Source organism: Eucyclogobius newberryi, unplaced genomic scaffold (assembly GCF_026437365.1).
Source record: "Eucyclogobius newberryi isolate DKJ021-1_F unplaced genomic scaffold, fEucNew1.0.hap1 SCAF_2, whole genome shotgun sequence".
NCBI lineage: Eukaryota > Metazoa > Chordata > Actinopteri > Gobiiformes > Gobiidae > Eucyclogobius > Eucyclogobius newberryi.
This window is the reverse complement of record NW_027315834.1, coordinates 45,554,953-45,576,743: the sequence shown is the minus strand read 5'-3', so window position 1 is coordinate 45,576,743 and position 21,791 is coordinate 45,554,953. Positions and strand designations below refer to the sequence as shown.

General features: G+C 42.7%; 1 protein-coding gene and 1 long non-coding RNA gene across 2 annotated transcripts in view; both read left to right on the top strand.

Moving 5' to 3' along the window:
• The window catches only part of LOC140367179 (mucin-19), a 49,579-nt gene extending 38,708 nt beyond the window's left edge, over window positions 1-10,871 (top strand). The window contains exons 21-30 of the mRNA XM_072453533.1: window positions 1,861-2,009; window positions 3,913-4,051; window positions 4,846-4,950; window positions 5,021-5,212; window positions 6,103-6,175; window positions 6,237-6,406; window positions 6,554-6,710; window positions 7,975-8,085; window positions 8,199-8,340; window positions 10,769-10,871. Coding sequence (XP_072309634.1) covers window positions 1,861-2,009; window positions 3,913-4,051; window positions 4,846-4,950; window positions 5,021-5,212; window positions 6,103-6,175; window positions 6,237-6,406; window positions 6,554-6,710; window positions 7,975-8,085; window positions 8,199-8,340; window positions 10,769-10,871 — 1,341 coding nt within the window. The remainder of the gene's footprint in view (window positions 1-1,860; window positions 2,010-3,912; window positions 4,052-4,845; window positions 4,951-5,020; window positions 5,213-6,102; window positions 6,176-6,236; window positions 6,407-6,553; window positions 6,711-7,974; window positions 8,086-8,198; window positions 8,341-10,768) is intronic.
• A 5,803-nt stretch (window positions 10,872-16,674) lies between these two features.
• LOC140366982 (uncharacterized) lies at window positions 16,675-18,555 on the top strand. The gene is made up of 3 exons (XR_011928095.1): window positions 16,675-16,748; window positions 16,817-16,886; window positions 18,446-18,555. It is a non-coding gene; the product is annotated as an uncharacterized lncRNA (long non-coding RNA).
• Window positions 18,556-21,791: the final 3,236 nt, after the last annotated feature.

Below are 21,791 nucleotides of genomic sequence, written 5' to 3'. Positions count from 1 at the left end.
GTAGATATTTTTGTCTCAAGAGTGGCATTACTTTTGGTATTCCTCGGTCTTATAGTTTTTTCGGGATTTGTTTTTGTTGTTGTTGTCTCTGTCTTTTTGTTGTTTTCTTGACTCTCTTGTTTTCTTGACTTTATTCCTTACACTTTATTGTTGTTGTTGTTGTTGTTGTTGTTGTTGTTTTATGGCGGTTGGCATCCAAGTGTTGCATTACCGCCAGACTTTATTCTTCAGACTTTGTCCCTTACACTTTATTGTTGTTGTTGTTGTTGTTGTTGTTGTTGTTGTTGTTGTTGTTGTTGTTGTTTTATGGCGGTTGGCATCCAAGTGTTGCATTACCGCCAGACTTTATTCCTCAGACTTTGTTGTTGTTGTTGTTTTATGGCGGTTGACATCCGAGTGTTGCATTACCGCCAGACTTTATTCCTTAGACTTTGTCGTAGTCCTAAAAGTTCTTCTTCTTACACTTTATTCCAGCTGGCCTTCCTATATCTTAGAGTCTCGGAATGTTGGTGTTTTTTGTGACATCTTCGTCATGGCAACTGTACAGAATATCTTCTTCTTTAGCCTTTTATGGCAGTTGGTATCCAAGTGTTACATTACCGCCACCTACCTAAAGACAAATATAGCGTAAAACACATACTTTGAAGAAGTACAACTACAGTAGGTAAATGCACTTTTTAAGTTGGCTGCCAACCGCCATTAAAAGTAACACAACAACAACAACAACAACAACATCAGCAACATCAACATAAACAACAACAACAAAGGCTTGTTGCCATTGCACAGCATCTATTTCACCTCATTCCGGACGTCCATCTGAGCGTTGCTATTTGACGTAAACCTTCTGGCTTTAGTAAACAAAGGGCTGCCGACCTCGAGAGAAAATAAGTTCTACACAGACTAAAAAGCTGTTTTCGGGCCGTCCAGGGAATCGGTGCATTTTTGATTGTTGGTCATATGAACATTGGACATTTTACACAAATTAAACTACTATACAAGTGCATGTATATCTACAGACACGGCGGTCTCTTGGCCAGACCAACATCACATGATTCCTCTGGGTGGAGTCTGCATGTCTTCCCTTTGTTGTTGTTGTTGCAGTCAACTGAAAAGATGCATTTACCGCCACCTATTGTAGTTGTACGTCTTCAAAGTATGTGTTTTATGCTATACCGTTAAAAAAAACAAGAAAAAGAAAGAGAGACAGAAAAAGAAAGAGAAATAGAGAGAAAGAGAGAGCCCTCCCCGTGTTACCGTGGGTTCTCTCCAGGTTCTCTGACTTCCTCCCACCGTCCAAAGACATGCATGTGCAAAATTGGCCACTGTATATTTCCCCTAATGAACGCATGTGAGCGTGAATGTGAATGAGTGTGTGCCTATGTCTCTGTTGTTGTTCCGAAATATATCCAAGTAAGCCTGTTTTACCCCTCACTTCTGCGGCCGAAGCTTGAAGTCAGTGTCGTTTAGTGGCCTCTACAGGCCGCTGAGCAGTACTGCAGGAAGCTTGGTTCTTCTTCTCCCACCACTTTTCATTTGGCGGCCGTGTTCAGAGGCCCGTTCAGTTCAGATAGTTTTTTTTTCACTTTTGTGTGCAAATGTTATCCAAAAAATATTGATGAACACCCCATGTCTGCTTGCCCATCCATAAAAATTAAAAATTAAGGAGAAGAAAAAAAAAAGTCTTTGTAATATACACACTGAGTTTGAGAGTTGAGTTTAGTCATATCACCATGACAATATGTACGGATGTAATTTGCCTTATAATTACACTTAGGCCTAATGAAATAAGAAAAATGTGATTGTGATGTGAATAATTGATGATCAGTGATATGTTTGAACGCTTGTCACTTTATTTCCCAGGCTCCTTCTTGTGAAAGTGGCTGTTACTGTCCGTTCCACCAGTTTGAGGATCACTATGGACACTGTGTACCTTTGGACAACTGCACCTGCTCCTACAGTGGAAAGGTTTACAGTGCAGGGGAGAGCGTCATGAGCAGCTGTAAAACATGGTACAACTCTGTATTTATAGCGTCACGGTAGAAAAAGACGGCTGAAACACGTCTTAGTTGTGCACAGTAAGGAGAAGCTGTTATTTTAAACCGTACAACTGAAGGTGTTCTTGGCCATATATTCATCTAGCACTTATAGAGCTCGGGATTGTGTCATCGCACCTCATAGAGTTTTCAAATAGCCTAAAAATGTTACAAACCAGTAGAGGGATGTAAATTTTATTCCGTTGATCAATAATTATGGACATTCAGGTCTTTTTAGTTCAAACGATGGTCCAAAAATCGACCTAAATATAAAGTACTTTTTTTTATCTGGCTTTGTCATATTTAACTTCATTTTGTCTTTCAGAAAGTTCCATGTATTTCTTTTGTTTGTTTTTGGCCCGTATGAAGCTGGTCACAAACCTGAGAAACAGTAACATGTTAGACAGCGAGAATGAAAGAATATGAAAGATTTCACGGTCATAGTCACAGTCTCAACAATCATGAATGAGGCAGAGCAAAATAATATGTCTGTTTGCCGTAACCCGACCGAGTCGTCAAAATTATAGCCGACTGAAAAAAAAAATCAGCATTTTGTCAAAATTATGCCAAATTCTTTTATTTTTCTTATATTTTCGCCGACTCACCGACCGTTTTTTCAAAAAAGCGCAGTGTTGAATAATTTTGTGTCACTGGAACTCGCTAAAAATATTACGAAGCCGAAAAAGAAAATGAAACTTAACACAAGCGGAGAACGTTCAACTCATTGTCTGTTGAAGCCTGACCCCTGGCGGTCACTGCGTGTCACTGGCAGAATAGAAAAAACGGGATTTGACAGTGGCTGAAATATGCAGAATTTGTCATATATGATGACCAAGACGTCGACGATTCTACGACATGAAAATGGCCAAAAAATAAAATAATTTGTCCTGTACAAAAATTGTTTATTGGGTGGACTTATTCATTTTTTTGTTTTGTACATTTATGGTAGCATCTCTTTTGATAAATGATAATATTAACTTAATTTCATAGGTAAATTATCATTAAATTCTATATACAAATTTGGAATTTGTTATGCTTTTAAGTAAAAAAAAAAAAAGAATCTACCTTCCTACCTACCCACTTGAAAAAAATTGGTAGGGTTACACCAAACATACAATTAATTTTGGATCTTTTTTTTGCCTTCAAAGTTAAAAAAAAAAGAAAAAAAAGAATTTACCTACCTACCAACCCACTTGAAAAATGGTGGGTCAGGTTACAGCAAACAGACAATTTATTTGGGGCAGCCTAATCGTTACATTTTTTCACAATTTTCTCATAATAATCTCAACGTGTAAATTTTATATCGTGACATCCCTAAGAATCCCTAATAGAGATTTAAAGATGGTAAAAACATGGTAAAAACATAATATTTAATTTAATGGAGCGCAATTCCGAAAAATAACATAATTTCCTCTCTAAACAATAAAATATCTCGACCTATTATGTGTAAAAAATGCTAACCCTCTTCTTTAAATTCAAACCAGCGCCATTTAAGAAATTACACTTAAAATCACAGACAATTTTTGTGAAATTCTCGCTTTGTTTCCATCTGTTCAGAATTCAACCTTCTTTTTGCCAAATGTTGACTGAGGGATTACACCGGCATCGAGCTACGTCCTATATGATTATTGTAAAGGGAAAAGATAAATACAAGACAATTTCAGATGAGGATGGGAGCGCATAGATCGCTTTGGTCAATTCGGGTTCACAAAGTTATAAAAGACGCACACATTTATGCCAGTTTGTCAGGGTTGATGTGAATCGGTCCAGTAATTAGACATATTAACCATAAACCAGGACGAACAAATTTGCAGTCGAAATATCATGTGAGCCCGACCTATGATGTGTAATTAAAGCAGAAATGTATGTGTTTTTCCAGCGTCTGCTCTCGTGGCCAATGGCAGTGCACAGAGGAACCGTGTCCGGGTAAATGTCAAGTGTTTGGGAACGGGCACTATCAAACGTTTGACTCCAAATGGTATCGCTTTGATGGTCCGTGTCAGTACATATTTGTCAGGGTAAGAACATCATACAAATAAAGCCTTTTGTTTTGTATTTAGCCAATATTGAGATCTGATATTTGTCTTGCTGCTGTGGCTAATACCAATATTTAGATTTTAAAATGTATTGAAAATGAATGCATCTGGGTAAACAAAAAAAATCTTTTTTAGCCTAGTTTCTCTTCTATTTCTGTTTTTCTCATTTTATTGTTCAAAAAGATAAATCTGATGCACTGAGGACAAACTGATGATGACACATGGGAAACATATTTGTACGAAATATTGTCTTTTTCATGGGGGAAACCCTTTCCAATGTTGGGATGATGTATCACCGCTTCCACAGCTGCCTTAGGTCAGACTGACAGAGGCCTGGCTGGCAGTCTGAGCCGTCTGACCCCTGTGAGGTCCAAGAATGGGAGGAAGTGTACATTAGTTTAAGGATATGATTGATTGACCTGATGTAGTCTTGGTTTTGTCCTGTTCTAGTCCAGAATCATTCTCTAGTTCAGGTTTTCTTCTGGGTTGAAGTGCATGCAATAGTTTGTTTCTAATTTTGACTTTTTTGGTCAAAATCATTTTAACACCTGTTGTAAAAATGTACGTTTTTTTTTAAAAATGTCAAGAGTTCTAGTGTGTGTTGTCATGACTTGTTTAGGTGAACTGCAATTTAGTCAAATGAGTTCCAAACCTTTCATAGACACTTTTAAATCCCAGTGCAGTCCCAGTTTTGACGTATGCACCCTCATAAGGAATGATACTAATATTACTAAATGGTAAAACAATGTAATGACGTAAATACTGTTATATTTTAGGATAACTGTGGCTTGAGAAGAGGGACCTTTTCTGTGCGGGTTGAAAGCGTGCCCTGTTGTGACGAGGCCCTCACTTGTTCTCGGTCAATTGTACTGGATGTCAGGGTAAGTACTTTACAACTACTTCTTCATTGTATAATTAGTCGTCCATGAAGGATTTTCTTTCCTCCTGAAGGACCATTTCACCGTCACCCTGAGCGACGCGACGGTGACCGAGCATGTCCACAGGGCCCGGGCATGGGACAGTCCTATGTACACAGTTCATACAGTGGGACTTTACATCATTATAACAGTTCCAAGTAAAGGCATCACTCTCATCTGGGACAAACACACCTGGGTTACCATGGAGCTGGAGCCACACTGGAGGGTGAGGATAGTCCATTTACACAGCATTTATATTCTCTACTTTACAACCACCGAGTCGTTGTAAAAGTCAGTTTAAGGATTCCTCTTTAAGCTGCTTTTGATCACGTTATTATGTGCGTTTCATTCATGCATGTTTGAGGAATTAACATATTAACATTTAATGTTTAACATAACATATTTTTTCTTTTTTAACAAAGATTGCCTCTTTAACTCCTCTTTCAAACCATCTTTTCTCTTGCTCAGAATCTTCACCTCACTGTCTTCGATAGAGTGGTTAGAGGCTTTAAGATGCAGATGCACGGCGCTCTGTGGTCCTGAACTCGAGTGTCTTTTGTGCTGATAAAGTCTCTTGTGAACAGCCACTTTGCAATCTTTGTTAAAAAGAAAAAACATCCTTAAATAGAAACGGGGGGTTAAGATTCAACCTTCCGGTTGATTATAATAGAATTTTGAATCCCTGGAGAGGTAGACGCCCAGGGCATTCAGATGCTAATCAGTTACACAGGGAGGTGAGAGAGTGAGCCAGGTACAATAGGAGGAAGATGGCCGATTAAAGGACTGATAGTAAACAAAGAGACTAGTTTGATAGAAAACAAAGAGGTTTAGTTTCTGTTGAAACCAATAACACCATTTCATCAGGAGGTCCCGCCCGGTGGGCAGGGCCTACCCAGAGTAGGATAAATATCTGAGTTCCCAGTCTTGATTCGCAGATTGAGAATGACTCTTGGACGAGTGTCGAAACGTATTGCTTTTCAAAATAACAGAGTCCAGATGATACAACTGAATCTTTTTCTACAATTCCCATGAATCATTGCAGTCCTAGTTTAAATGCAACATAATTATAAAGCATATTATCTTGCACATGCTCTACTAATGTTTATTATACCATAGAATAAAGTGTGTGGTCTCTGTGGGAATTTTGACTCCAATGAGATGAACGATCTTCAAATTAAAGATTCATCAGGTAAATTACAACCTCACTTTACATTACCTTGCATCGTTTTGAGAAACTGTCTTTGTTTTAGTGGTGTCGAGTCCAGTAGTATTCGGGAACAGCTGGAAGAGCTCGTCCCCGCCCTGCTCTGACGTGACCACAGAAATATTTCCCTGTGAGAGACACTCGTACTGTGCGGCCTGGGCCCAAAGACGCTGTCGGATCATCACAGAAGACACGTTCAAGGACTGCCACCTCAAAGTACATAGCTCAATTTATACCATTTAAAAAAGATTTAGGATGCAAATATGAGGCTGTCAGTAGTGAGACATAGTGTATTCCACAGTGAGACTTTGCTATGAAAGAGATCCAGATAAAGCGTAATATGTCTGAACCTTCTTGCCTCAGGTGGACCCGGAGCCATACTACCAAGCCTGTGTCCAGGAGTCGTGCTCCTGTGAGTTTGAAGGGCGGTACTTGGGCTTCTGCACGGCTGTATCTGCTTATGCCGATGCCTGCAGTGGACGTGAGGTCTGCGTGGACTGGAGAACTGCTGATCTGTGCCGTGAGCATGATTATTATAATGCTTTTGGACTTATATGGAGCACTTTTCAGGAAGTTGGTGGATCAATTCCACACCTTGAGGTTGTGTGGACCTCACTCTCCTCCCTGTAGTGTGTTTTTGTGAGTGCAAATATGGCACAGCAGATGAAAATCAGCTCATAGCTACAATTTTCATCTACTGTCCCAACAAAATACATAAAAACAAAATAATCTTAAAATGATAGACTCTTTCAACGTCATACACCCTTGTCCAGGCGATTCACTTCCTCAAGGTAATCTGAGTAGTGTGCGTGGTCCAGAGAGAGCCCTGTTTGTTCCACAACCATCTTGATGTTTCAGTTGCTTTTTGTTGTGTTTGTCGCATTACTCCCAACATTCTGTCTGCAAATCCTCTGCACTCGATCAGTGCGGCTGCAGCGCAATTTCCAGCCCCGGTTTCTCCACCAGCTCCATTTACTTTATCCCTTGGTAAGACCGGTTTGAGGAAGAGGGTATTCCACTCCAGACTGGCTTCAGCTAGGCCTTTGCTGATGCCAAGCCTTTGCTGATGCCAGGCCTTTGCTGATGCCAAGCCTTTGCTGATGCCAAGCCTTTGCTGATGCCAGGCCTTTGCTGATGCCAAGCCTTTGCTGATGCCAAGCCTTTGTTGATGCCGGGCCTTTGCTGATGCCAAGCCTTTGCTGATGCCAAGCCTTTGCTGATGCCGGGCCTTTGCTGATGCCGGGCCTTTGCTGATGCCGGGCCTTTGCTGATGCCGGGCCTTTGCTGATGCCGGGTCTTTGCTGATGCCGGGCCTTTGCTAATGCCAGGCCTTTGCTGAAGCCAAGCCTTTGCTGTTTCCAGGCCTTTGTTGATGCCAGGCCTTTGCTGATGCCAGGCCTTTGCTGATGCCAGGCCTTTGCTGATGCCAGGCCTTTGCTGAAGCCAAGCCTTTGCTGTTGCCAGGCCTTTGTTGATGCCGGGCCTTTGCTGATGCCCGGCCTTTGCTGATGCCACCCCTTTGCTGATGCCACCCCTTTGCTGATGCCCTTGCTTTCTCTCTCTTCTGAATGATTAAAACCCCTCCAAATTGTGCCTGTAACAGGAAATCCACTAAAAGCACCCATATTTGTATGTTTTGGAGACAGGTTTGAGGCTCATTTGAGTACCTGACAGTAGACAGTAGAAATATTGCATGGGATTGTTTGGTTTGGCTTTCTGGTAGTTGTACTTTTGGTAAATATAGAACATTATCTAACTGTGTTTTTATTTCTCTTTCACTTTAGCGGTCTACTGTGACTACTACAATGAGCACGATCAGTGTGTGTGGCATTATGAGGCGTGTGGTCAGCTGCTCACCTGTGGCCAAGAAAAACACTTCACACATAAACTTGAAGGTACAAAGTCTTGAAATATGTAACCGTGGTTCCATAAATCCCCTGCATTTATGTGTCATTTATGAATAACGTTTTGAATAATAATACACTGGCCTCTGTAAAATCATTCCAAGGTTGTTATCCCAGATGCCCAGAAGAGCAGCCGTATTATGACCGACACACTGGGAAATGCACTGATGTGAACAACTGCACATGTTTTTCCAACGGCGTTGTCATGGAGCCGAGGGCAAAGGTTTTAATCGATTCAAACGAGTGGTAAGTTATGTGAACCATCAGAAATTTTAAGGCTTTAATTGCTAAAGTTTTTATATTTTGCAGCGTCTGTCAAAATGGAACTATTAAGTGCCGTAAGTACATTTTATTTTATTTTATTTTATGGGCCAGATACAGTTTATTTGAAAGATTCCCAGCCCAATTTGCCAAATGCCTTACCTGCTCTTCCCATGTCACACAATATTGTTAGAGACAATAAATCCTAAATAATGATTATGTTGCCCTATATTCAAAACAACTTAAATATTCATTCACATTATTGAAAACGGGATGCCCTCAGACTGAAGAAGGAGGCCTATCAGGCCACTCTGGCTTGTAGGTCTCCGGAGGTCATCGACGGGTATCGGCAGGCCAAGCGAGCCGCGGCTCGTGCTGTCGCAGAGGCAAAAACCCGGGCCTGGGAGGAGTTCGGGGAGGCCATGGAGGAGGACTATCGGTCGGCACCAAAGAAATTCTGGCAAACCGTCCGGCGCCTCAGGAGGGGGAAGCAGTGTCTCACCAACACCGTTTACGGTGCGGGTGGAGGCCTGCTGACCTCGACTGGGGATGTCGTCGGACGGTGGAAGGAATACTTTGAGGATCTCCTTAATCCCTCAGTCACGTCTTCCGAAGAGGAAGTAGAGACCGGGGACTCGGAGGCTGGCTCATCCATCACCCAAGCTGAAGTCACTGAGGTTGTTCGCAAACTCCTCGGTGGCAGGGCTCCGGGGGTGGATGAGATCCGCCCTGAGTACCTAAAGTATCTGGATGTTGTAGGACTGTCTTGGTTGACACGTCTCTGCAACATCGCGTGGCGTTCGGGGACCGTGCCTCTGGACTGGCAGACCGGGGTGGTGGTCCCTCTGTTCAAGAAGGGGGACCGGAGGGTGTGTTCCAACTACAGAGGGATCACACTCCTCAGCCTCCCGGGTAAGGTCTATTCCAAGGTACTGGAGAGGAGAATCCGACCGATAGTCGAACCTCGGATTCAGGAGGAGCAGAGTGGTTTTCGTCCCGGTCGTGGAACACTGGACCAGCTCTATACCCTCCATCGGGTGCTCGAGGGTTCATGGGAGTTTGCCCAACCGGTCCACATGTGCTTTGTGGATCTGGAATAGGCTTTCGACCGTGTCCCTCGGGGTGTCCTTTGGGGGGTGCTCCGGGAGTACGGGGTCCGGGGCCCTTTGCTCAGGGCTGTCCGGTCCCTGTATGACCGGAGCAGGAGCTGTGTTCGCATTGCCGGCAGTAAGTCAGACCTGTTCCCAGTGCATGTTGGACTCCGCCAGGGCTGCCCTTTGTCACCGGTTCTGTTCATAATTTTTATGGACAGAATTTCTAGGCGCAGTCGGGGGTCGGAGGGTGTCCGGTTTGGGGACCACAGGATCTCATCTCTGCTGTTTGCAGACGATGTTGTCCTGATGGCTCCATCAAACCCGGACCTGCAACATGCACTGGGACGGTTTGCAGCTGAGTGTGAAGCGGCTGGGATGAGAATCAGCACCTCCAAATCCGAGGCCATGGTTCTCGACCGGAAAAAGGTGGCTTGCCCTCTCCAGGTGGGTGGGGTGTCCTTGCCCCAAGTGGAGGAGTTCAAGTATCTTGGGGTCTTGTTCACGAGTGAGGGAAGGATGGAGCGTGAGATTGACAGGCGGATCGGTGCAGCGGCTGCAGTGATGCAGTCGCTGCATCGGACCGTTGTGGTGAAGAGGGAGCTGAGCCGAAGGGCAAAGCTCTCTATTTACCGGTCGGTCTACGTTCCTACCCTCACCTATGGTCATGAGCTTTGGGTAGTGACCGAAAGAACAAGATCGCGGATACAAGCGGTCGAAATGAGTTTCCTCCGCCGTGTGGCTGGGCGCTCCCTTAGAGATAGGGTGAGGAGCTCGGCCACACGGGGGGAGCTTGGAGTAGAGCCGCTGCTCCTCCACGTCGAGAGGAGCCAGCTGAGGTGGCTCGGGCATCTGTTCCGGATGCCTCCTGGGCGCCTCCCTCGGGAGGTGTTTCAGGCATGTCCCACCGGGAAGAGGCCCCGGGGAAGACCCAGGACACGCTGGAGAGACTATGTCTCTCGGCTGGCCTGGGAACGCCTCGGGATCCCCCCGGAGGAGTAGGAGGAAGTGTCTGGGGAGAAGGAAGTCTGGGAGTCCCTGCTCAGACTGCTGCCCCCGCGACCCGGCCCCGGATAAAGCGGCAGAAGATGGATGGATGGATGGATTATTGAAAACGTGTATATGTAGTATGTATGAAATGTAACAAACAAATACTTTATTAACAATGATTCTGGCTTAGTAACTACTTCATTAATACTTGAGTTTGTACTTTACTCGTAAGCCAACCATTTATGAACAAACTGTTAAACTGAAAGAAATCAAAACAGAAATTTAACTTAATTTACTTCTTTTTACAAACATATTCTATTGTTTACCAACAGCTCCTCCTCCACCTCCCACCACGACACCAACTACATCTACTTCAACTACTTCAACTACAACTACTTCAACTACAGTTGCTACTTCAACTACTACACCAACTGAACCACCCACTACTGCAACTACAACTACTACTTCAACAACTGAACCACCCACTACTGCAACTACAACTACTACTTCAACAACTGAACCACCCACTACTTCAACTACAACTACTACTTCACCAACTGAACCACCCACTACTTCAACTACTACTTCAACAACTGAACCACCCACTACTTCAACTACAACTACTACTTCAACAACTGAACAACCCACTACTTCAACTACAACTACTACTTCAACAACTGAACCACCCACTACTTCAACTACAACTACTACTTCAACAACTGAATCACCCACTACTGCAACTACAACTACTACTTCACCAACTGAACCACCCACTACTTCAACTACTACTTCAACAACTGAACCACCCACTACTTCAACTACAACTACTACTTCAACAACTGAACAACCCACTACTTCAACTACAACTACTACTTCAACAACTGAACCACCCACTACTTCAACTACAACTACTACTTCAACAACTGAATCACCCACTACTGCAACTACAACTACTACTACACCAACTGAACCGCCCACTACTTCAACTACATCTACTACTACACCAACTGAACCACCCACTACTTCAACTACAACTACTACTTCAACAACTGAACCGCCCACTACTTCAACTACAACTACTACTTCAACAACTGAACCACCCACTACTTCAACTACAACTACTACTTCAACAACTGAACCACCCACTACTTCAACTACAACTACTACTTCAACAACTGAACCGCCCACTACTTCAACTACAACTACTACTTCAACAACTGAACCGCCCACTACTTCAACTACAACTACTACTTCAACAACTGAACCACCCACTACTTCAACTACAACTACTACTTCAACAACTGAACCACCCACTACTTCAACTACAACTTCAACAACTGAACCACCCACTACTTCAACTACAACTACTACTTCAACAACTGAACCGCCCACTACTGCGACTACAACTACAGCTCTTCCTCCCACAACACGTAAGCTAATTGTTTTGTCTTTTTCATCAGTGAGAGGTTAGCTCAGTGTTAGTGCAGTGTTAGCTCAGTGGTAGCTCAGTGTTAGCACAGTGTTAGCTCAGTGTTAGCTCAGTGTTAGCTCAGTACTAGTTCTGTGTTAGCTCAGTGTTAGCTCAGTGTTAGCCCTGTGTTAGCTCAGTGTTAGCTCAGTGTTAGTGTCACTTCTTCCTGTCCAATTCTGTATCTAAGGGGTATTTTCCAAGTCGTACAATAATAAATACTGCAGTATAACTCAGTGGACAGTTGTGGGTGGATGTCTCTGACGGCAGGTTGAGGAAGTAATTCTATATTATTTAAAGACTAGTCTTTACCTAAGGGTTTTATTAATGTTTATTTATAAAGCAAAGTAATAGTAAAGTAAGCCTAGCAGCGCGCCGCGGTGCACAGAGCCTATGGAGTATCGCTCTGAATACTTCTCGGCTTCAGTAATACATCTATAGAGTAGTTTCCTCACTACATTGGAGAGAACACACTACATTGCTCTGTTTTTGTGTAGTGTTTCGCGTTGTGTAGTGTTTTCTGTCCAAATAATGCAGTGAGGAAAGTTGAGGGGCCCCTAACAGAAGAATATTGGTTTCAGGTGAAACTCACAGTTGGGCAGATGGGCGGGGCTTACGCAGAGTAGGATACACCTCTGCAAAGGTTTCAAAATGAGGCCCTCTAGTGGGAAAAGAGAGCCCTGGTCTATGTGGAGCTGACTGAACTCTCTTCATGTGTCTTTAGCACCGTGTGAGTGTGTGAACCGGAGGAAGAAGCAGAAATGGCCGTGTGGAGCGTCCTGGACAGAGGACTGTGATACTGTGACTTGTACAAACGGAGTCCTGCAGCACTCTCCTGTGCCGTGTCCAGAATATGCCCCGCCCCAGTGCCCCAGAGGTTTGGCCGTGAATGTGTTCGATGGATGCTGCGAACGGCCCTCGTGTGACTGTAAGTTTACCCAGAACGTGCGAAGTAAAGCACCACCTTTGAGATCATGATTCTTTTTTAAATTGCCACCGATCAAAACTCCTGTACTTTTGTTTTCTAATGACAGATATTGGTTATTTTCAGATTCTAGACTGTGATGATGTCATACTCTCAGATGGGGGGCTAGGGCCAGATTCTCCTGTGGATTACATTGAACTTTGACATGAAATATCTAAAATATACATTCAAACAAAATTGAATGTACTTTTTTTTTTTTCAGCGACTCATCATTTTAGCAGCTAAACACAACAGCGTGGAGTTTTGACACGGTGTTTCCCTCACCCAGGTCCTCTAACGATGCACAGTGGCAGAGTGGTTAGCTAGTGAGGGACAACAAAGTGTGTTTTACTTTGTCACGTCGCTTATAGTGTAAGAGTTAGATGTGTGCAAAACAGGCTGTATGAGCATCTAAAGTACAGTACGCAGATGATCTCGTGCTGTTCTCCAGGATCTGCTCCGTGTACAATGTGGATTTGAGTATAAAGTTTGGTGCCTGTACAATGGAAGTGAAAAAGACACTACTACTGCATACTGTACTGCGTAATAAACTGCACATCTGTGGTCAAACTACCACAGAGCGAGCGCACGTGAGGCAGCATCGTGAAGGGTTTTACTGGAAAGGCAGAAGGGAAAGTGCAAGTTTGTGTCAGTATCGAGGCGTTAAAGGCAATTTTGTATGGATTAGAAATACAGATTCATATGTGGACTTAACGACCGTGAGAAAGTTATTATCATGAACCTGACAAAAACTCTATTTGTTGTTTGTTTGTCTTGTAACTTTGAGCAACACGTTTGTAAAAAAGGTTTTGCCGATGATGTTAAAGAAGATGGTATCCATGAATAAAGAATGGATTTTACAGTTATCGTATTTTCTGGAACAAGTCGCTGCATAATAGAGAAGAAAAAAACATATATAAGTCGCACTGGAGTATAAGTCGCATTTTTGGGGGAAATTTATTGATGAAATCCAAGACCAAGAACAGACATTTCATCTTGAAATGCAGTTTAAAATAATAACAGATGAGAGAACATGGTGAATAGGTGTACGTATGCTAACGCTAACACCTTCAGCTACATGAGGCACAGACAGAACTGTGGTAAGTGTCTGGTATGTTAACGTAACATATGAACAGTTATTCAGATAACTATAGCATAAAGAACATGCTAACAAGTTTAGCAAAGCATCAGTTTTACCCCAAATCACTAAATCCATTGACTTCTTCTTCCTCTGTGTCACTTCTAAACAACTCCACAAACTCCAGAGGAAGAGGAAGTGCTGATTCTTCTTCTGCGTCGCTTAGAGCCTAGAACCTCTTGAACCATCGATTGTATTTTCTGTATTTGTCGTTCCCAGGTCGCTGTGAGCTCTTCGGAGACCCCCACTACATCTCGTTTCAAGGCGTGACGTTTGACTTCTTTGACGACTGCACGTACGTCCTGGTGGAAGAGCAGTCGCCTCAGTACGACTTGACCATCGCCGTGGACAACTTCTTCTGCATCCAAGGCCTGGACGGCTCCTGTGTGAAAGGCGTGATCGTGAAGTATAAAGGAAACACTGCCACGCTCGCCATCGAGGGACTCACAGTTCAGGTCGGACTTGTTTATGTGATGACAGTTGTACTATAAGGTACTGGACTACGGGTATTTACACAGTACCTCGTTTCCTGTTCTTAGGCCGCAGTTATTTTATTACTTGGTTTACGGATTTTTAAATGAAATATATTGAACAGGTGGACGAAATATAAATATAATTTCAGTTTCAAAAGATTTTTTCTTCCGGGTTTACCCAAAACGGACCACGGAAGGAGAGGGGGGGGCGTCTTCACACGCTCTCCCGGGGCCGGGCACAGGGATGTTGCTCTGTCACAGACACAGAAAAAATTGCTTCACGCGCTCTTATCTTTTGACTTAATACTGCTTTTTTTTATTTCATTTAATGCTATTTTGCGTTGTCGGCGGTACTTTATAAAAAAAAAATTATAACAATTTATTTTAATTATATTGTAGAAATCAATCATCTAAGTGCGGCGGATCCGTAAACCAAGTCATAGAATAGCCACGGCCTTAGTGTGTTATCAAAAAGGACAAAACTTAATCATATTGTTCAAACATTCCATTAAATACGAATAGAAAAAACTGCTAACTGCTAATAACAAATCAATGAACAAAAATAAACCGATCATTAACATAAACTAGCCCTAACACAAACCCGACCCGTAACCTAATCCTAACCCTGATAAATGATTATTAAATGATTAATACATTGTTATAAACACTTTGTATGTCTTATTCTAAACTGATACAGAACGTTCTTTTCCGTTCCCTCTTCTAGGCGTCTTTGAACAACGTGCCCATTAATGTCCCGCTTGAAGTGTTTGGGATGCGCTTTGAGACGACGGGACAGGTGACGACCCTGGTCCTGCCCGAGATCCGCTCCTACGTGAGCCTCACCCCCTTCTTCTCTCTGGTGGTCAGTCTGGCCATGGAGAAGTTTGACCAGAACACGCAGGGACAATGTGGTCAGTTCTACCTGGTTATTGAAGCGTTTGTCCTTCCACTTACATCGATTATTATAAATCAAATGTTGCTCCTGCGATAGTCATTACCTGGACTACTATACTTTGTACTGTGAAGTAACGTTTCTCTACCACCTGAAACACACGCATTACTTTAGTCCCTGTGGTTGTTATGAGTGACCGCCGCCCCTCTGTACAGGTGTGTGTGGAGGCGGGTCCTGTGTTCGGAGGGGAGGACACGTTGAAGATGACAGTTGCTGTGCAATAACTGCTTATGATTGGCTTCATGACGACCCCCAAAAACCAAAGTGTGCATCTGCCACAAACCACGTGCCCCACAACTGCTCTTCTCCTCCTCCACCTCCTCCACCTCTGTGTCCACACCCGCTCTGTGAGCTGCTGCGACGACCGTGAGTTCAACACTCTGTTACTGTTACACCCTCTGCATATGATTCGTCTGGTGGGACTCGGGGGTCCGGTGCTGGGCTTTACTTTTGTCATCCTTTTAAGCCTCTTTTGTCCTATTTTATTTATTTATTTTTACTTTTGTTGCCACAATTCACCACACACAAATGAACCGGGCTTTCACACACTAAACTTTACATCATTACAATGTTGACTGTGCCATTTCAGAAAGTCTGTGATTGGACCCCACTTTTTGTTCAGATGTTGTCATTTTTAGCTGTAATTTCATTGTATAAACATGGTCTGGTTTATAATATCTATTAATTATCATTTAGAACTTAAGTCTTGATTTAGTCTTGGTAGGAACCTGGTTTAGATTAGGTGGTACTTGGAAATTTGTCGCAGTAAAAGCATTCATAGTAGTAAAAGTGTTACTGTCACACTGTGGGATACTTCTGGTACAAGCACAAGTCAAATACACAAATACAATTGTACCATATATTCTCAATAATAATGCATTTTCCTGCTTTTTCACTTCAGATGCTCAGAACAATTCTCCTGAAATATCTGCTGATGTAAAACTATATTATTTCCTTGAACCACCAAAACAAAACTAATGCAGGAACAAAACACAGATTCAATACTTTCCAGTACCTGCCTAGAAAGAAAAGATTTAAACTTCTTACACCAACCAAACTAAGCATTAATTAAAAAAGAACACCACTGTAAATATACATCATGTGTACAAATATTATAGATCTGTGATGAGATGTTTGTCTTGTGCAGGCTTTTTGCAGCGTGTCGTGAACATGTGGATCTGCTGCAGATATTTGAGAACTGTGAGCTGGACGCGTGCGGCCGCTCAGATCCGTGTTCCACTCTGGAGAAAGCTGCTGACCAGTGCAAACGAGCTGGCGTCTGTGTCGAGTGGAAAGAGCACGCCAATGGAAGCTGTGGTAAACATCTACTGTTCACATTGATCTACTGACTATGTGCTGTAGTTGAAAATATGCATGTGTTTCAGTCTCGCCCTGTTCAGAAGGACTAGTTTACAAAGAATGTAGCCCTAAAATGGATGATTTCTGCCTTGAAGGGTGAGTAACTGTTGCAGTAAAATGTAACACACATTTTAGTTTTGAATCAGTGGTGGAGAGTTACATTCAAAACCTTCACACTCCATATTTACACTTCTTCTGGAGCAATACATTTTACAGTGTAACAATACTCTTTGGTTATCAGTTTATAAGTGACAAAAACTTGATGTTGACAATATTAAATGTATCATTTTGTGGTCAATCTTTAATATGTTGTGCATTATTTGATGCTTTGTCCATCCAGAGACCATTGTTTTCAAGTTATAAATAAGATCTTGATAATTGCTCTCTCATAATTAGTTTAATTATTTAGTCTCTCCACGTACCTTTTTACTCTTACACTCTCACTTCTTGGACAACTTTGTATTTCTACATCAATCAATCAAAACTAAGATTTAGTAAGATTTTTAATTTAATTAATCTACTCATTATGATTGGAAAACACTGTGTCTGTGTCTGGCTGTGGTCGTATCCGTGGAAATAATCTGTTTTTATTGAGTTCATCTGGAGAGACTTGATATTTTTACATGGGACAGAAATATGAAGAGCCTGAACATGTTTAAGACGAACAAGAAGGAAAACGCAGCAGAGAACCAGGTTAGCTCCTCACCCGTGCCAGCCCTGGTGCGCCCTCATGTGGACAGCGCCGCAACTGCACCAGCCGCTGCGCGCCTAGGCCACGGGTCAAGCTCCGATGCTGCTCTGACCTTACCACACCTCTCCAGTGAAGACCCGGAGCGGGATGGACCCGGAGCGGGATGGACCCTGAGCGGAGCAAGATGGACCTGGAGCGGGATGGACCTGGAGCGGGATGGACCTGGAGCGGGATGGACCCTGAGCGGAGCAAGATGGACCTGGAGCGGGATGGACCTGGAGCGGGATGGACCCTGAGCGGAGCAAGATGGACCTGGAGCGGGATGGACCTGGAGCGGGATGGACCCTGAGCGGAGCAATATGGACCCGGAGCGGGATGGACCCGGAGCGGGATGGACCCTGAGCGGAGCAAGATGGACCTGGAGCGGGATGGACCCGGAGCGGGATGGACCCTGAGCGGAGCAAGATGGACCTGGAGCGGGATGGACCTGGAGCGGGATGGACCCTGAGCGGAGCAATATGGACCTGGAGCGGGATGGACCCAGAGGACCCTGACAAGATTACAAAGACAGTGGACGCAAAGACATTTCCCAATGTGGGCTCCAATTTTAGTTTGTAAAAGCCCAGATGAACATCATTTTTCCCGGAGGGTCTTTTTTCCCTCTGCTCTTTTTTTTTTTTGGCATGAGCTCTTTTCATTTGCATTGTGTTTGTTCTATTGTGTGCGTTTGTTGTAGTTCCTATGTTTGTGTGTCGTGTTGGATCAGCTGTGACACAAAAGCAGATTTACAGTAATTATGGTTAGTACAAATCTGAATTACGAATAGCACATTTTAATGTCAGGGTTGATCGTGTTTCTTATGTTGATGGATGTCTATTTGTAATTTTAGTTTTTATTCTTAATTTCACTCTCTTGTTCCATGTCTTTTATGAGTTTTATGTTTTCATCTTTTTTTCCTTTCCAGAGTCAGACACAAAATCAAACCTGTGAAAGACACAATCGCAGGCTGTTTTTGTCCAGACAACCAAACTAGAACAAGCAGTGACTCAAACATGTGTGTGGACAACTGCAAATGTGAGCCTCTTCTACATATTCACTTCATCTACAGTCAATTGTGATGATTTATTTTTGACATATTTTGGGGGAAATTGCTTATTTTTCATAGTTAAAGCTGCTTTGTATTAAATCAATTATTCCACTTCAACTTTTTTGAATATGTCAACGAGCAATATTTTCATACATATTTCTCTTTAGTTTGCCTCGGACCTGTGGGGGAACCGAAAATAGTACGATTTCATTTTCACTAATTACAGTAACTCATTCTTTTTTCCTCACAAACACTAGAATGACTTTTCTTTCCATTCTTTTGCAGCGCGGTGAAACATGGCTGTCCAATTGTTACAACTGCTCGTGTGACTATGACGACGACCTCCTCCGCTTCCACAACGACACAGTGAGAAAGACTCATTTTGTTCAGATTCATTTGTGAAACAGAAGAGGAGAAAATGAAACAAACACAAAATATATATTAACGCATTCACTAGCACCAGCCACAATGCAAGGTGTTTATTGGCAGAGAAACATGAACGACACAAATGTACAGAGGTTGATGCCGTTTTGGGGCCTCTTGCGGGAGGGAGGGGCACGAAGTCATGAACACCGGTGTGTGTGATCTGGATGATTAATTAGTGTAGCCGCAGGAAGGGGCGTGGTCCTGCCTGTCACCGTGGAGATGCCATTTATTTTGCTGGCATGCTCAACAGTTACAGTGCATGTTTTGAGCAATAAAAGATTGGATATTTAAAGAAAACTACCGTAGTATACTGCATTGCATCATCTACACGACATGTTTGTTTTCATCATAACTTAGTTTAGTGGGATAGAACCTCTGGTAAATATCATAATTTTACATTACAAGATCTGCACGTAACTGACACCATTTTCAGTTCAAACATTCATTTAATAGAATAAAGTCGTGATCAGGATTTATCATTTGTCATAATCATAACTATTGTGTATTTTATATGGATTTTTACACAATGTGGAGTTACCTTTTGGCTGGTTCAAGATAAACTGTTTTCTTGTCGTTGGTTTTTGGGGGTTTTCGGCCCGTACGACAGACAGGGCGGATCAGCGTAAAATGGGGACGAGGGCGAAGGGAGGACACGCAGCAAACTGTCATATTATGCTCTTTAGGCTTTACAATGCAGCTCAGTCTAGGGAACGGTGAGTATCCGAGTACTTACTGGGCTTAGATACGTGACATTCCAGAAACACAAGGTCACAACAATTGAAATTAAAGCCGAGAACATATAACGGATGCGTTCTTTCACCTCTCCGCGGAGCTGACCTGTAACTTGGCGCCGCCTGCTTTTCCTCTAAATGTCGGTTTTGTATCCTCTCCATTTTAGGAGCTCGAGGACCAGCCGGTGAAAGTGAAATGCGTTGAAATGACCCCTCCACCACTTCCTACATGTGGGCCAACCCAAGTCTTAGAGAGGCGGTGCTGCGAGCGGCACGTGTGTGGTAAGACATTCAGCAAATCCAACACAACTCATACGAGCAACGAATGATCATCTTTTCTTTTAACATCTCTTTTAGTGAATAAGACGTGCAGCTACAGAGGAAACAATTATAAAGTAGGTATCCAGTGATTACATGCAGTACCGTATTTTCTGGAGTATAAGTCGCCAAGAACAGAATAACAGATTGTAGAACATGGTGAATAGGTGTACGTATGCTAACGCTAACACCTTCAGCTACATGACGTATGCTAACGCTAACACCTTCAGCTACATGAGGCACAGACAGAACTGTGGTAAGTGTCTGGTATGTTAACGTAACATATGAACAGTTATTCAGATAACTATAGCATAAAGAACATGCTAACAAGTTTAGCAAAGCATCAGTTTTACCCCAAATCACTAAATCCACTGAATTCTTCTTCCTCTGTATCACTTCTAAACAACTCCACAAACTCCAGAGGAAGAGGAAGTGCAGATTCTTCTTCTGCGTCGCTTAGAGCCTAGAGCGCCCTCTTGTGGTTGTCAGTGTGAAAATAACGAATAAGTCGACCTAAGTCGCTCCCCGGTCAAAACTATGAAACAAGGTGTGACTTATAGTCCGGAAAATACGGTAAATAAGGGCTTTGGTGTTAGGTGTGGTAAGATAGAGTGTTTATTTTGTGTTTGTAGGTTGGAGACGAGTGGAGAGATGATGAAAAGCCGTGCACGTCCTTCAGCTGCAGCACTGAAGGCCTTCGAAATGAAATTAAAGTGTGTTCGGCTCAACACTGTCCCGAGGTACTGTATCTGCCACTAATATAAAGCAGAAAAACACCTATTTCACCAGTATCCAGGTTTTCAAGTCAGATTTATAATTTCAAATGTGAATATTTCTTCTTTTATTCATGTTTTGAAGGCAAAACAGAAATAAAAATGGAACAGAATATCAATGACGGTAACAAAGAAGATGAGGAGGTTGAAAACAATGTAGTCATAAAAGGAATCGCTATAATACAAATAGGTTTTTTCAATTATGATTTAAAAACGGCCACAGAATTGACTGTTCTAAGCTCCTCGGACAAAGAGTTCCACGTTGGGGGCTTTAATACAGAGAGGGATGTACGGGGTGAGCATGTCCAGCATAGAGACCGTTGAGGGCTTTAAAAGTACGTACAATTTTAGAATAAATTCTAAAAGTAACAGGTAAGAAGCTCGGGGAGGCGAACTGAGGCAGGAGTTCAAGCTGAAGACGATTTACAGAGTTGAGCGCTTTGCAGACCTAATCTTAACCCGATTGTGTAAAAATATTGTGTCAAACAAACATTTTCTGATTAAAACTAAGTGTTTCAGAGTTGCTATAGCGATGAACAAGTCGAAACACAATAGTTCATAGCCGTTTCTCAATATGTGTCCGTGTTCGTTCAGACCAAGACCTTCTTTTTAAACGGTTAAAGGTCGTCGTCAGAAGAAGCTCAAACCCTTAAATAGATGTGTGGAACTGTTACATTACAAACCATCAAGAAAGATGACAAACTTACATTAAACAATAGAAATGTAGATTAAATATGTGATTTTTCCTCTCTTTTCAGGAGGATAAGATCTGGGATGATGAACACTGCTGTTTCACATGTAGAGGTGGGTTGTACTTTGTGGTGGAAAATTCCAGATTTTGTGCTTTATTTGATGGTCTGTTCTTCAAATTAATAGGAAAGAAATAGTATTAATCGTATTTTATGCTCAATACAATCACACTAACTACTAATAACTCTAACTGTAACTCCTTCTGTTCCCATGTTGTGAGTGTAT